The sequence below is a fragment of the Bufo gargarizans genome, chromosome 1 (genome assembly GCF_014858855.1).
Source record: "Bufo gargarizans isolate SCDJY-AF-19 chromosome 1, ASM1485885v1, whole genome shotgun sequence".
Classification (NCBI taxonomy): domain Eukaryota; kingdom Metazoa; phylum Chordata; class Amphibia; order Anura; family Bufonidae; genus Bufo; species Bufo gargarizans.
Window position 1 is genome coordinate 131,676,558 of NC_058080.1, and position 16,398 is coordinate 131,692,955.

At 41.6% G+C, this 16,398-nt stretch overlaps 1 protein-coding gene across 1 annotated transcript in view; it reads left to right on the forward strand.

Annotated features, from left to right (window-relative positions):
- LIMCH1 (LIM and calponin homology domains 1) overlaps window positions 1–16,398 on the forward strand; it is a 323,950-nt gene that overhangs the window by 229,558 nt on the left and 77,994 nt on the right. Inside the window, exons 19-25 of the mRNA XM_044276674.1 lie at window positions 2,002–2,410; window positions 3,579–3,800; window positions 3,959–4,046; window positions 4,934–5,082; window positions 6,742–6,838; window positions 14,433–14,461; window positions 14,683–14,729. Coding sequence (XP_044132609.1) covers window positions 2,002–2,410; window positions 3,579–3,800; window positions 3,959–4,046; window positions 4,934–5,082; window positions 6,742–6,838; window positions 14,433–14,461; window positions 14,683–14,729 — 1,041 coding nt within the window. The remainder of the gene's footprint in view (window positions 1–2,001; window positions 2,411–3,578; window positions 3,801–3,958; window positions 4,047–4,933; window positions 5,083–6,741; window positions 6,839–14,432; window positions 14,462–14,682; window positions 14,730–16,398) is intronic.

The following is a 16,398-nucleotide window of genomic DNA, read 5'->3' on the forward strand; positions in this document are numbered from 1 at the left end:
AAACATTCAAAGGAAACGTTAAATATAAAAGCTTGAGTAAAACAATGTCATTTTCTGATGACACGTTCCCTTTAAAGAGGTTTCATGACTTCTAGACTCAGAGTGGCAAAGAAAAACAAAAGAAGTCAAACCCATCTCCATTGATCCCTGTCTGCCCCCATTCCTGCTCTACCCTGGCCCCCAAAGATAGTTGCTTCCAGGTCCCTCTTGACCCTCAGGAAATGCCCATTCAGCCAGTCACTGGTTGAGGTGAGTGATCGCTGAGGCCAGTGATTAGCTGAGCAAGTATTTCCTGTATGTTGAGATGGACCAGGGAGCAAAGACAAGCAGGGACTGGGAGCCGAATTAGCAACCATTATTTTTCTTTTGTTTGGACAACTTATCCCAAAATCACGGATGGCCTACATTTTATATGGACAAATAGGAAACGGGAACAGGAAAAAAGTAGCCTATTTTAACAGACTGTCTGTAAATTTCTGGGTTAGCAACTCTGCCCGGGAGAGGCATGGTGTCACGATACTGGTGCAACAGAACTGGAATCCGATGGCCAGGACTTGGGAGCAGAGTATATATAACACGGATGTAGCAGAACCCACGTTGTTGTGCTCCGCACAGGTGAGACAGAGTCCGTAGACGAGAACCGAGGTCAGGATAGCAGAAGTCAGGGCAGGCGGCAAGCTGGCAGGAAGGTAGACGAGCAAAAGGTCAGGGCAGGCAGCAAGCAGGTACGAAGGTCCAAGAACAGTCCGGGTCAGCAACAGGAGGTAGCAGGGAGAACCGCTAGGGCACAGAACACACGGAGGAGTGAGTTCCAGCAAGAGGATTGCAGACTAAAAGCCAAACACAATACTCCAGCAAAGACAGGAAGGTCTGGCCAGTTTAAAAAGGAACAGGAACAGGAAGTGAGATGGCAACCAGGAAACACATAATCCACCATCTTGACTGAGGGCAAACTTGAGGGCAAAGTAAACTATATCAGGATGGTTTCTGACACATGGGATTGTTGGAGGTAAATCTGATTTCTGTTTCTTTGCCATTGTGAGTCTTAAAAAAACCATTGGCTGGACAACACACCTTTAATATTTGAATTTATCTCTGTTCCTGCACTGCTGGCCCCTGCTGCCTAAGGATAAAACATTATGGCCTATTTTGACAACGATATATGTACAAATGGACTTCCAGGATAGCGTGTGCAGCGCCATTATCTGTTTAGGATCACACTGAATACTATTTCAGGAACATTCCCTGTGACTTGATTGCCGAATTCTGATGACTATGTGAGCAAGGCTCAAGAGAGCCGAAGTGGTCACAGAGATCACCTTTCGAACCATCAACCTGATTTTGCTTAATACGTTTCTCGATATTGATCCTATGAATCCTAAATAAAATGAAAAGATTTAAAGCAACCCTCTGGCATTAACTAGAAAACGAACAGAACAGTTTCCTGGAGACCTCCTTTTCATCATTTGAACTGCCAATTCCCAGGTTCCTCTTCTGCCTGATGCACACTGTGGATTTGGTAGTCCAAGACTCTTCCTGCTGCCCTCAGATTGGCCAGCACATATCACTTGACCAGTGCTGGCCAATTCGAGCGACCAACAGAAAGTGTCTTGGACTACCAAGTATACAGTATGCATCAAGTAGTCTCAGAAGCAGTGCAGCCATTCTGGATGACAGAAGAGGAGCCTGGGGTTTGGAGAAGGATCTGCAGCTGAAATGATGAAAAGGGGGGCACCATGTAAGTGTTTTCTGCTCCTCAGTTAATGTGAATTTTTTTTCTTTAATGCGTTAACCTTCTTGCACTATTTTGTATTGTACAGTCATTGAATATTTACTATGTTGACGAGATGTGGCTGGGGGACAGTTATATATATGTATGTTAGCATGTATTTGTAAGGACAGGAAACACTTTTATCCATTCATTTATACTTTGTTTGTACATTGCTAAATGTCCTGTCAGTCATTACCGTACTTCTGAATTCCTTGTGTTTGTCCTAACAGAGAGCGCAGAGAAAGGGAATTACATGAAGCCTACAAAAACGCTAAGACAAAAGAGGAAGCAGACAAGATTTTACAGAAATACATTGAAAGGTTTACAATAAGTGAAGCAGTCCTCGAACGTTTAGTGATGCCAAAAATTCTTGAGAGAAGCCACTCAGTGGAGCCAGGCCTACTCTCCTCTACAGAGGACCCTAACCCTCTAAAGTATCTGAGGCAGCAGTCTTTACCGTCTCCTAAATTCACATCTACCGTGGAGGCGACCATATCTCCTACTAGTGAATCAGACTTTAAAGCACCAGCAGGTCGGACTTCGCCAACAAAAAGTGTGGTCTCCAAGGCAGTGCCTATGCTGATGCCCAAGCCTTACTCCCAGCCAAGAAGTACACAGCAGGTCCTAAAGACATTTAAGGTAAAATTTGTGTTTGGATTGACATGAGCAAAACAGAATATTAGGAAGTAGTATGTCAGCAGATAAAAAGGCGATCTTACAGAAGACTGAAGGAGGCATTCTGGTTTACTGAGTGTGTGGAAAGCAAATTTAATAAGCCGATTGCAATGTATCCCCATGGGGTGACCCACAGCGATCAGATTTCATTTGTGGGGAGACCTATCCGTAAGTCTACAATTTTGCTGCAGAGTTCCATAATGGAAACTAAGCATTACATAGTGCTTATTTATGTGAATGGGTTCTCTGTGTAATGCAGGACAGGACAGGTCTTCCAGATTGAGACACTGGCCAAGAGATGAGGGTCCCAAACATAGAATTTACTAAGAGGGTATATGAAAATTTCTAAGGTTTTCTAAGGTAGACATTTAACAGAAGTTGGTAAAACTGTAATCAGTGGCCTAAAAAGAATTGACTGGGCCCCACAGCAGATTTTGAACAAACCCTCCCCCCATCTCCCTCGGTACCCTTAGCTCAGACCGACCAAAAAAGAAAATACTCTTCTTTCTTCTCCTACTCCTGTGGGTTCCTCGGTTATTTGCGTAGCTCTGTCTCTCGGCACTCACTACACTGTGACCTGATGTTGCACAGCATCAGGTCATAGTGCACTCCTGAGCACATTACGTCCCGTCCTGAAGCTGGGCGATGCCAGAACTTAGTGCAGCACAGGTGCCCGGAAAAGAAGACCAGGGAGCAGCAAGTAATACCAGTGCTAGGATTAGGATCACCATACTCACCGCTCCCTGTACCCTAAATCAGTTTGTCCCTTCCTGAGTTTGGGCCCTGTAGCAGCTACTTCCCCTGCTTCCATGGTAGCTACTCCCCTGATTGTAATTATCAAGGTGTTGTATTAGGGTAATAGTTATACTATGTGACAGTGTGTGTAGTGCTTCTGGTGTAATATAATAAAAATTTTATAATATTGGTTCTCCTTGTGTAGATTCGGCTGGCGTAGGAAGTCTTCCAGGCAGTGCTTTAGCTAGCCTTCTTCCAGAAGGGAGAAACTGTCTCTCCAGTATTAGTTTTCTACCTTCTGGAAGAGAGCTAATTTGTCATAACCCTACATGCCTACATGAACTTGCCTAACCCTACATGCCTTGACCCTAAGTATACATTTTCTTGATCTATTTAGGTAGATGGAAAGATTAATGTCAATGGAGAAGCAGTTAATGGCACAGAGGAACAGAAGGAACAAGGATCCATTGTTAGCCCAACCTTTGCTTCCTTGCTGACCAGATCACAGAGGTTTGAAGGTGTCGCCAGAGTGGACCTACCAGCAACTGAATTGAAGACAGATATTTCTTCTATTGAACTCAACTTGACCAGAACGAATGTGCATAGTCCTGATCCAAAAGTAAGGACAGCCTTTGATCTTGTTCTGAGGCACACATGTCCTTGACATTCTCAGGTGCTCAATAAAGGGCAGAAAATTTGTCTTCATTAAATGAATAGGTTTTGCAATAATTTAGTTTTTAATATACATACTGTAATTCATTCCTATGTTTTCTCCAGGTTTTCTGTGAAGGGATAAATCACACAAACCAAGTGGATGAAATGAATTCGTCTTTGACTGACAATGTCCACACAGAACAGATTAAAGGTTTGCATGTTTGCTCTAACGTTCTCTAAATGTATTGGACAGCACAATTAAAAACTCATATTATGTAGTGTATAGTGTAGACATAGTAAGCAAAGATCTCAACATACTGTTCCTTTTGTTCACGGGAGATAAGCCTCTGCCTTCTCCCAATTCAGCACACATGCACAACAACTTGCATGTGTATTGTGTGTGTGTGTGTGGGGGGTCACTAATTTAACCAACAGTTATATAAAATGTATGGCCAGCTTTACTAAACATAGTTTACCACTATTATGACGGTTAAAGGGTTTGTCTAGTGGGGAAAAAAGTTTTGCAAAAAGCTCAGAAAAGCTAAGAAAGAAGTGATTCTCACCTCAGGTTTCTACTTCCTGGTCCTGATCTCGATGCATAAAAAAATTACAGTAGATATCCACTTAACTAATGGCTGGCCCCAGTGGTAAGCTGCCTTATACAGAGTTTGGCTGAGCAGGCATTTCCTGTGTTTTGAGCCAGGACCAGGAAGTAGGCACCAGTCTGGACCCAGGAAGCTTCAGAATGGGATGGCGGATAGGTGAGTTGATTATTGCTTCTTATTTTTTGTTTAACTCCGTAAGCCCTTTGTCAGAATGATTTTACCTCTGGACTACCCCTTTAAAGGGGTTGACCTCTCTTTTACAAGTAATGACCTATCTGATCTGAGGATAGGCCATCACTTCTAAAAGATTGGACAAGACCTTTAAGACAAGTCCTTGTCTAAGTAACCGTGTTAACTAGAAGTATTTTTTTTCCAAAATTGTCTTGGTGCCTTCTGATTAGCTCCCACATACTACAATATTAGGGTGTTTCTATAACACTCATATGTACAAAATATTTGTTAATTCTGTGCTGTATTTTTTATTTTATCTTAGATTGCACAAAACCTCCTATCCTTAGCAGTGAAGAACCCGCTGTGACCAACTTAGTGTCACTGTCCGTCATGACAACTGAACCTACTGTAAATGGAAATGATCTGGAAGAAGAGCAAAAAGATGTCTCCAAATCAAAGGTTATGCATTGGGTAATTGTTCTGTTTTCACTGTTTTGAAGGGTGTTTGCTTTGGACAGTGACATGTTTCTATAAGAGTCCCCCAAAAATAAACAAAGGACCCTGTCCATGAGTACTCATGTGTCTCCTGCAACACCATCACAGGGGAATTAACGCATTACATAGTTAAGTGAAATGTGTGGATTGTCCATACTACACATGGACGTGCTGCATTTTTTAGAGAGACGCTCTTTGACGCTGCTCTGGGTTATGCTGTATGCACAAAAAAGTATCTCCTGGTCCACAAAGGTGGATCTTTCCTTCTCACAAAGGCAAGAAATAATGATGGTCGCCATGCTACCAAATTTTATTTCTGACAGCAGATTTTTGGGGGCAATAGCTACACAGTGCATCGATCGTTGTTTTGGGGAGAGCAGGACAAACTTACCTTTCAAAGGAGCTTTTATTATCCATAGTGTGAATATAAAGTTTTATTCTGCCAGGCTCTGCTCCTGCAAGTGCTTAGCAGGCAGGTCCTCACACTGAACTGCTTCCTGCTCTTGCCATTTAGCTTTTTGTGCTCTGAGTGACAGATGTACTGGTCTCCTGTTTGGATGCTGCAGCTGTCACTAAGAGCAGATAGGAGGGGCCTGTTCAGTGTGAAGCTCCGCCTTATGGGCACTTGCAGGATCAAAACCTGCCAGAATAAAAGTTCACATTCACAATACTTCTGGGGGGAAAACAGCTCCACAAAAGGTGGAGCTTCCTGGCCCCTACCAAGCACTGTGAGTAGTTTTGCAGACTCCTTTTGACAGTGTGTTTTTCCTTTTCATAATGATAATGCCATCACTTTCTGATTGGGGGGGGAAGGGGGGGTAAACTGCTAGGACCTCCACGGTCCTGAGAATGTAATGAGCATTCTGCTGTTCCCTACACAGCCAGTGGTGCCTCAGTACAGGGCATAGCATTAAGGGGTACACAGCACTAAACTAACTCCTTTATAGACCGTATCTTAGCAGTGTGCCATCATTTTATGAGATAGTAAACCCTTTAAATTACATACATGCCGCATGTATTTTATGGCTGACTTTGTGCATGAGATACATCTGTAGCTTTCCATAGCTATGTAAAGTCACATACATTATTCTGTATAGCCCAGTAATAAGGACACGCAGCAGGTACATAATTCCCAGCAGATACAGACACACGATCACTTCTTGTATATTATTAAGGGAGACTATTGTTTGAGTCCTGTATGTATGAAGTCATAGGATGGGTTTATACAGTGATCCCTCAAGATACAATGGCCTCAGGATACAATATTTTCAACATACAATGGTCTTTTCTGACCCATCGTAAGTTGAGACTCCACATACAATGCCTCAGACTCAGATCCAACCAATCAAGGCTACTTCTCTGATAAAATACCTCTATTAGTTGCTAGTTAGCAGCTATTCCTGACTGTTATATGTAAGGACTTGTTTTATCTGCCTTGGTTATCTGCTTATTTTTCTTAAATCTTCATTTTCTCTTATCTTGGATGAAATGTTGGGCCTTTGGAACCAATTACTCAACTTACAATGGTGTCAACATACAATGGTCCTCCTGGAACCAATTAAAATTGTAACTTGAGGGACCACTGTATATGGATCTACTTCTGGGTTTAATTGTAATTACTTTTGCGTTTTTCAGTCTTTGGATTCCTCTAAGGAACAGAATGATACTGCCCTGTGTAAGGACAAGAGAAAGCCTGAAGATGACAAAGATGCACTACAGAAAGAGAAGCATGGTGCGTACATATAGCGCCTGTCCCTGATGGCATGACACACCATTTACCCACATGGACTGGAATAGGATCGAGGTTGCAGTTTTATAGCAGACATTGTCTGTCAGTGTTTTAAGCCATTTCTTATACTTTTTGTACATAAATGAATTTGCCAACTATGGAATGTAGTATTGTTTATTCCACTAAATAAAACCACATTTACAATGATCCCCAGTGTGAATCTCCGGTATGACTCCTGAAGATACTCCAGCAATATGACCAATATCCACAACTATTATAGGTGGTGAGAGACCTCCTCTTGTAGACATCTAGATACCTCTAGCTGCTGTGGTTGAGAAGTTGCAAAGGTGTCAAACATGTAGACATCTGAATATCTGATATTAGATTTCAGAACTAGAGAAAACCTTGACTGAGATAGAATAAGATTTTTTATATTGAATGGAGCTATGTTACCATCTTCCTTACAGTAGTAGACTGTATTACATAGCCAACTCATGTTGTTTCCATCTTTTTGTGATTTGTGTGGAGAGCACTGTATACCTGTGAAGAGCTGCTCGTGTGTTGGTACAAAGGAGCATTGCGTCTCTTTTCATGCATAAATTAAAGTTTCTAGGACTTTGGTGTTGATGGATAATCCTTAAAATATGCCATCAATACTACATCTGTGGGGGGCCGACTCCTACTGCCCTGACCAATCAGCTTATTGAACATTGCTAGCGGCATATGGCCGCACTAGTGGTAGACATGCCGCCAGCATGATAATCATGGCGTGCGCGGTTAATGCCCTACTAAACCACATGTAAATCTTAGCTAGATCTATCTATAAAGGCTCCTGATGAATATGCTCTAAACGCGTAGATCCTTAGCATAGGATGCGGATGACTAGCAGTGGTAGTAGTAAAATTTTGCAGCCTTACTTCGAGCAGCTGCAGGGGGGAGGTTGACAATTTATAGGGACAACTGGCGTTCTAGTCCTCAGCTATATAACAGAAGCAAGTATGGGGAGATTGAACCTGTATCACAACACTGTGGCTAACTAATAGTCACAATGTTTTTAGTTGTCTTCCCCTGCATTTAGCTGCTATTGTCAATCAGAAGGACGCTGAAGCCTATAAAGAGAGGCATATGGGCTGAGTTGCTTCTGAGTTGAAACAGGACTGAACTACATTACGCAGGACAGTGTTAGGATAGATGTTCCTGACTCTCCCAACTTATGTTATTTGGTGGAGGTGCCACAGAGCATATCACTGTGGATGAGGTTCACATTAGCCCCGAAGCTATATTGTGTTTGGGAGTGGGCTCCCTTGTTTTAGCCCATTTTTAAATTTACATGTTGAGAATAAATAAATAATTTTTGTTTTATCTTTGAGCATCCTATATGATCCACTATAAATTTGTATCAGGCACAGGCACTACAAAATGTACAGCGCTGGGCCAGATAAACAATGAAGGAGTGGCTATGCCAGAATTCAAATCCCGACCTATTCCAATTCCCAGAATATCCCTTTAAATTCTCAAAAAAACAGTGGATATTTACTTCACTAAAGATGTTTTCTGTATACTGAGTTATTTGACTCTATACTCTCTGACTCCTATGATCGACTGTATATAGGAGCAATATACACTACTCACAAAAAGTTGTATATATTTGGCTTGTGAGTGAAATTTCAGGATGAACTTAAAATGCACTCTAACCTTTACAGGTGAACTTAAAGGGAACCTGTCACCGGGATTTTGGGTATAGACCTGAGGACATGATTTGCTAGATGGCCGCTAGCACGTCCGCAATACCCAGTCCCCATAGCTTTGTGTGCTTTTATTGTGTCAAAAAAACAATTTGATACATATGCAAATTACCTGAGATGAGTCCTGTCCCTGACTCATCTCAAGGACAGGACTCATCCCAGGTTAATTTGCATATGTATCAAATCGCCTTTTTTACACAATAAAAGCACACAGAGCTATGGGGACTGGGTTTTGCGGATGTGCTAGCGGCCATCTAGCAACCCATGTCCTCAGGTCTATACCCAAAATCCCGGTGACAGGTTCCCTTTAATTTCACCTTCTCTAAACTTTTGAATGCACATGTACAACTGTTCAAAGGAACTTAACGACAACATTCTAAATAGGTGTTTGATCCATGAATCACCCAATACATTTCCTGGCTCAATTAGAATGGGTATTCAAACAGTCCTCCTCATCATGCTGTTGACATTTTGACATCATGAGACCAAGACAACACCTAACAACTGATCTACAGTACCTCACCACTGCGAGGCTTTAAGCAGGATGTTCTCAGATGGAAGTGACCACTGAGTTTAGAGTGTCATCAGCAGCAGGTCATAGAAAGGCATAGAAGTGAATGATGTCCTTTGGCCACATCCCGCTGATGACCGCATCATTGTGAACAATGCCCTTCGGAACCTGATGATGAATGCCACACAACTCCAGGCACATTTAAGGGAGGTGAGAGGCACCCAAGTGTCACGTCAGACCATTCGAAACTGTTTACATCAGCATGGTCTGCGTGCTAAATGACCTACATAAGTACCTGACCACACCACCAGGCACAGGCGTCGTCATCTTGCATGAGCCAGGGAGCATCTACGCTGGTCGAGGGACCAGTAGGCCTCAGTGCTGTTCACTGATAAAAGTTGATTCTCACTTAGCAGAAATGATGGCCACCAACGATGTCTGAGACATCAAGGAGAATGCTATGCATCAGCTACAGACGAACCTTTGGTGGTGGTGGTGTTACAGTGTGGGCGGGTGTGTCTAGTCAATACAGAACTGCTCTACACTTTGTGAATGGTCCAGTGACAAGCCCATACTACTTGAATAACATCATTAATCCAGTCATTGTGCCTCTGCATGAACAACACAAGCTTAATTTCATCTTCATGGACGACAATGTGAATGCTCGTCGAGGTCGCATCATTAGGGAATGGCTGCTGGAGACTGGGGTACCTCAAATGGAGTGGCCTGCACTTTCTCCAGACCTGAATCCCATTGAAAACCTATGTGATCAGCTGAGTCGCCGTGTAGAGGCTTGTAACTCTGTACCCCAGAATCTGAATAACCTGAGGGACGCCCTTCAAGAAGAATGGGATGTCATGCCTCAGCAGATAATAACTCGACTTGTGAACAGCATGATACGTCGTTGTCAAGTGTAATTGATTGCTCAAGGCCACATGCTGTTATTAAGACATTGACATTTTTTGTAGGGGTATACCCACCTCTGGTGTTGGCTTCAATAAATTGTTTGAGATGAGGAAATCACCATTGCATGCTTCAACTTAAATGCCCTACTTTCATGATATAATATCACTGTAGCATGAACTTTATACGTTTTCCATAAATTTCACCCGAAAGCCAAATATCCCTAACTTTTTGTTAGTATTTGAGATTTTAGTATGCAATGGATTGCACCATACTAAGGAAATAATTGCAGAAATTGTCATGTTCCTCACTAAGGCTTGATTGTGGATCCTGATCCCTGATATGCTGACTTTCTTCACACAAGTATGCCCACTGGCTCCATTAAAGGGATTTCAAAAATTTAAAAGTACTTCAGCTCAGCCCTATTCACTTCGATAGCGCGAAGCTGCAATACCAGACACAGCCAATGGACAGGTTTGGTTCAGTTTTTTGGAAGAAAACAGCAATTTTTTTCTAATCCTGGGCATCCCCTTTAAGTAGAATCTGTTAATGTTTAGGAATTGGTACTAGAAGAGACTATTGAGAGATTTTTAAAATGCAGCTTTCACTCATTGTAAATTGTAGATGGGGAAGTAGTCAGTAATGTCAGGATGACAGATATCATGGAACATACTGACATTAGTGACTGTTAGTGGCTAGCAGAATTAATATTCAGAAGATAAATGGCTGTATCAAATCTTTTCTCTAAATCTTTTTGAACATTGGAAATTATTATCTCCAGAAATAATATTTTAGTGGTAAGTGAATAGTAGATCAAACTTGAGGCTATAAGGATATTTCATAATGTTCACAAAAGTCTATTGTATGATCTTAATATTTCATGTTTTCTGGTATACCTGATATGATATATGTACATTATGTGATCCTGCCTGCTCCAAAATTGTGTATGCAGCATACCTTCAGGTTGTTTATGTAGAATGTCTACCTTGAGAGTTGACCATTTCAGTTCTGTATGTTAGGTTAGTTTCATTTTCACAGCATCATTCCGGGTGGCCCACTATTGACTATAATGAGGTCCAAATCTGGGCACCCCTGCCGATGAGCTGTTTGAAGAAACAGTGATGCTCATGCAAGCAGAGTGTCCTCTTCAATTTTTACCTGCTCTCCATTGACACTAGCGGAGGAGTAGTGTAATTACAGCTGATCCACTGCTGCAATGTCAACGGCTCACATGAGGGTGCTGGGAGTCAGAACCCCTGCTGATCTGATATTGATGACTGTTTTTTGTACAGCTGGATCCCAGCCTATTTGCTAGGTCACGGCCGTATCTCCGCTGGACCCAATTTTAGTCAATGGGGCTGGCTGGCTTTGCGGTAACCCCCAGAACCCGAGATCTCCAGTAGGTTGTTCCCTGCCTGAACTATACTGCAAGCCTGAAAGAAGCCTCAAAGAGGACCAGTCACCTCTCCAGGCCTTTCTGTTGTAGTAACTACTTGTATCCCCCATGTAATAACTATTCTGGGGCATCTATTATTATGCCTCTAGGTTGTACCATTTCCTCGGTTATTTCTACAGACTCACCTGCTGCTGGTAACACCCAGCAGTACCTTTACTGCAGACTGCTGGCAATTTATTTGTAAACTTCTAGCAGGAATAATAAAGGAATAGCACAACATAGAGCCATAAGAATAGATGATCCAGAATTGTTATTACATGGGGAATGCAATCAATTGCTAAAACAGACAGGAGAGGTGTCAGGAGGGGTGACAGGTCCTCTTTAATGAAAAATGTGTTATATTTTTGTTGTAACTTTGCCTTTCTGTAAGCACCTTGCCTTCTCGTATTTTGTAGTTACTATTTCATGCAATTATTTTTATAAATTTTTCCAATCATTGCACCTCAGAATCTCCCTAAAGTATCTGCCTAAATATTAAGATCTAGAATGTTTGGCGACGTTCCCAGTTTTTTTGTTGGTCAGGCAACTGGAGTAAATTTGAAGAATTCAAGGTGTCCCCCACATTGTCTTTCACTTTTGTGGTGCTTTGCTGGGTTGTGTCTGTGGAGGTGACACTTTGATAAATCATGTGTAGAATGGCACAAAAAGAGGGGCATGTGGTGCGTTTTCACGTTCATCTTGATTACCAATTGATTGTATTGATTTGCCAAGAATGTGCTTATAATCTGGCATAATTGATCCATATGTGTTTCTTGACTTGATATACGATTTTATTTAAATTTTTCCATTTTTTTTCTATCCACTATGACTAGAAGGTATGTATAGTAACTTTAGAACAACCAATCCATCACACATAGACATGTCACATGTCATGTTTCTGGTTATTCCCCTCAACAATTTAGAGTCTACAGGGGCTTGGAAAAAATGGTTCAGATAGGTTTATGTTTTTGGGTTAAATATAATTTTTTTCCAGCCATCAGAAGAGCTTTCTGATAACCTCTAACCAATACAATTTTAATGTCATGATAATTGTTGGTCTAAAGCTCTTTTGGCTGAAAATTATTAATGGTTAGAACCAACTTTAGACCTTCTAGAAAAGAAACCTAAAATAGCTTTGGTTTTGTTTTCTAGAGAACCCTCTTGTGTCTTAATACCTAACCCAGTCTAACAAGTGGTGGTCTAAAAAAATGGCCATAGTATTGAATATTACATTCATCCTGTGCCAAGATAAGAGATCGAAGTACACAGACCTATATAGCTAGGTTAGCCTGCCACATTTGCAGTTTGTGCTGCTAGGGCTTAATTCAAACTTCAAGGATTTACCTAGGGCAAACCAATGTGTATTTTACTAGAGGATCCACAGCAAAAATCCAGGATTAGCCACATTGAACTTCAGTAATCCACGTCTTTTCGGTGAGGAATGTGTACACACTCATTATTCTTGTGGATGGTGGCAAGGCCAAAAATGTGCCATTCACTTCCATGGGAGAAGTGCAGTTTTGATGTGTATTTTGGCAAACAAATCTATGTGAAAACCTTGACATGTGAACTATGCCTTTTATTTGTTTCTGCCTAGATATTGGCAGAACACTGTATATACACATGAGAAAACACAAATCGCAAATAAGAATATGTAACCATGCCAACCACTGTAGGTTAAACGGAAGCACTTACCTCTAAACCCGCTTCCCCCACCTGCACCACTCTTTCCTATTCAAGCAGGAATTTCGATCATCCAGTCATCAGCTGCTTTTTGTCAGACAGCAGAGAGATGTGTTCCTCCCTGCTCCTTCTTTGCTGTGGTCTAGGAAAGGGAGAACAGGGCAGTTGTCAGATAAAAGTGCATATGATCAGGTACATCACTCATTGTACAGGAGTGCCCTGGACTAAAAGGCACTGTACACTCTTCATCTATTTCCTGCTTGATCCTAGATCACCATTTCAATGGTTTTAGTGGTCTAACCGATGGCTCGACCACAGGTGCCTCTCCTTGCCTGATAATCTCTATATAGTTTTACTAGTAGGGTGGAAAAACTATATAGGCTTTTAGTCTGCATCACAACTTGTCCTGAAATTTTAGGTACATGGACACAGACCTCAAGTCAATGGATTGGAATTTGGGAGCAAGAGATGAACTGGTCTTGTATTGACTGGTTGTAGTTGGGAGAACCTGGTGTAAATACACATAAGGGTCATATCCTAAAACCTACTGTAATGCTTATGGCTTTGGCTCTTCAGGTAGTTCTTCATGAAGGATTATGGTGGATAGCAATGCGCCACACTTCAAAATGTACATGTAGACATTGTTCAGATTTCCTTTACTTTTTCATAGTGGTGTGGTCATGACTCTTGCCTTTATTAGTCTATTCTTGATTAGTGTTGAGTGTACTTGTGATTTCAAGTTCGGCATACAAGGTTCGGGTTATCTAAGAATTACGTTATGGATTCCGCTACCACGGACCATAACGTATGGTCCGTGGTAGCGGAATCCATAATGTAATTCTTAGATAACCTGAACCTTGTATGCCGAACTTGAAAACACAAGTACACTCAACACTATTCTTAAGTCGTTGGCTCTTTTTAGTAAATTGAGATGACCTGGAAGATGGGCTGATGGTTTAGATAGTCTGCAGTCAGGATCCGACTACTTTCCATGTGCCTTGACCCCATCTATATGGTTAGATTTCCAATCTGGTGCTAACCCCTACTATTCTTATGACTGCATGTATTCAAGTATCACAGGGAATTACTGTGCTACCAAATTCTCAAATTCACTAGTGGTGGTTTCAAAAGAACTTTTAATGTACAGGCTAATGTAATAATAATGTTTGTCATACCACTTTCTTAACACATGCCTAGGCTTCAATCACGGGTAAATAATCACCACCAGGAATATGTACCTTGTTAATGACGTGTGCTAACTTGAGTCTTTTAGAATAAAGTTAATAGAATAAAGTTGTTTTGTTCACTTCTGTTTGACAGGAGAGCCAGAAGTCAGTGGGAACCCAGCAGTAAGTAATTTTACTTGGCGTGTTTGTGTTGTCAAAGTTCTCAAATTTTATTTTGCCCATTGAAGAACAGGCAAAATAGTTCACAGTGTGCCAAGCTAGGGCCCATAAGCAGCGACGTCACAAACAAGTGCTAAACACAAACAAATGCTAAAACGCCTATAGACATAGATCTGTGAGATGTCCTCTAAAAATTTAGCCTTTTTTGTACTTTGTCTTTTCAGAGTGGCATCCAGTATGAATTTTCTAAGAATTTGACAGAACAACACAAGTCAGGGATTTATGTCTACTGATGGTTTCCTGTTTACTTGCCAACTTTCCTGGAAAATGGGAGACCTCCCAGACTCCAGGTAGAGCTGGCAAGTCTCCCGGGTTCTCTCAAAAAGCACCCCTCCATGAACGTCACGATATGCAGCGATATCAAACTCGGCCTGGTGCCCAACTGTAAATTGGAGGGGATGAGGTGCTGAATGAAAGGGGCATGGCACTGCAACAATGTGGTTGTGGCACATCAGTTATGGGACATGGCCTAAGAAAAAAAAGTGGGGTTTCAATGCCCAAACCTTTTGCAGAGCATTATAGTATAAGCAGTGGTGATGAATGAATGTACCTGGCCACAGAGACGTAATGAAAATCCGTAACAGGCCCCCCACCTATCATATCCCATTTATACTCTAATAAATATGTGGCAATGGGGCTTTTGAGCTACATTAGGCACTAGAGTCTGGGCTGCTACCTCTATGCCACAGGTTCAGTTGTTTGGATTAGCACTGCATATCTGCAGAAATTTATATGTGGATGGGATTTTCAAAACCTATGTTGATACCAGTAGACATGCTGGGACTGAACAAAAAAAAAAGCTCGTTTCCCAGAGCAACCAGTCAGAATTTAGGTCTTGTGTAATAAACTGTCTGGAAAAACAAATGTTAAATGATTGATGGCTATGGGTATCACAACCGAAGCGCAAAACTGACAACATGACGGGCTATAGGGCCCAGAAGTGAAAGCGACTCACATGCACAGAATATTGTCTAATAATAATAACCAAATACCCCGCAGTTCATGGAGGTCTGCTTTCTTCTGGAAAGAAGCCCTCCAAGAGCTCTAACTCTATGTGGCAAAGGGGATACTGTGTCATCAGACACAGCCTGGGGCCCTTACATGCTTTGAGGAGCTGTGACGAGTGACAAAAACGGTATGGCCAGAAAGAATTGTGTACGCCACACTGTACTTCATCCTGCATTCCAACTTTTGAAATTTGACAAGTATTAATAATCATAACCTTTCTATGATGTCTATATAAAATGCTGGGTAACTTTGTAAACACATTGTATTACTGATCTTGATACAGAGTTAGATTTACATCCTGTAAGCTGAATTGTAGTTGATCAAAAAGTGAGTGGGGTGCTAGGTAAGAGGATAGTTCGAGATGGACATGTTGTTCTAGGAGTTTTAATGCGAATGAAAGTAGTGAGATGGGGCGATAGCAGAATAAAGAAGATGGGTCCATGGAAGGTCTCTTGAGTATGGGTTCCATGGTGGTATGTTTAAAAGAGGAAAGGAAGATGCCAATGGTTATTTATAGGTTGAAAAGGTGGGTTAGAGCAAGGATAATTACAGTAGTAAGGTTAGGGATCAGGTGGGATGGATGGTTTGATTTGGAGATTAAGGTGGAGAGCTTTTCCTTAGTGATGGTGGTAACCTGGGTTATGTGGGAAGAGCATGGAGTAGTTGTGTAGAGGGATTGTGGGAATTGCATGTACAGAGGTTGCCCGAGTGATTTCTGTGCTGGGGAGTGCAGTCCTTTACACCAGACTCTTTGACGACCTGCAGAATTCTAGATGCAGCTCTGGGTTATGTACTGTATTGCGAAAGATAAGTAATGTATTTACAAAGTCTCCCAACTATTCTAGAAGATTATTTCTAATACATACTACTAG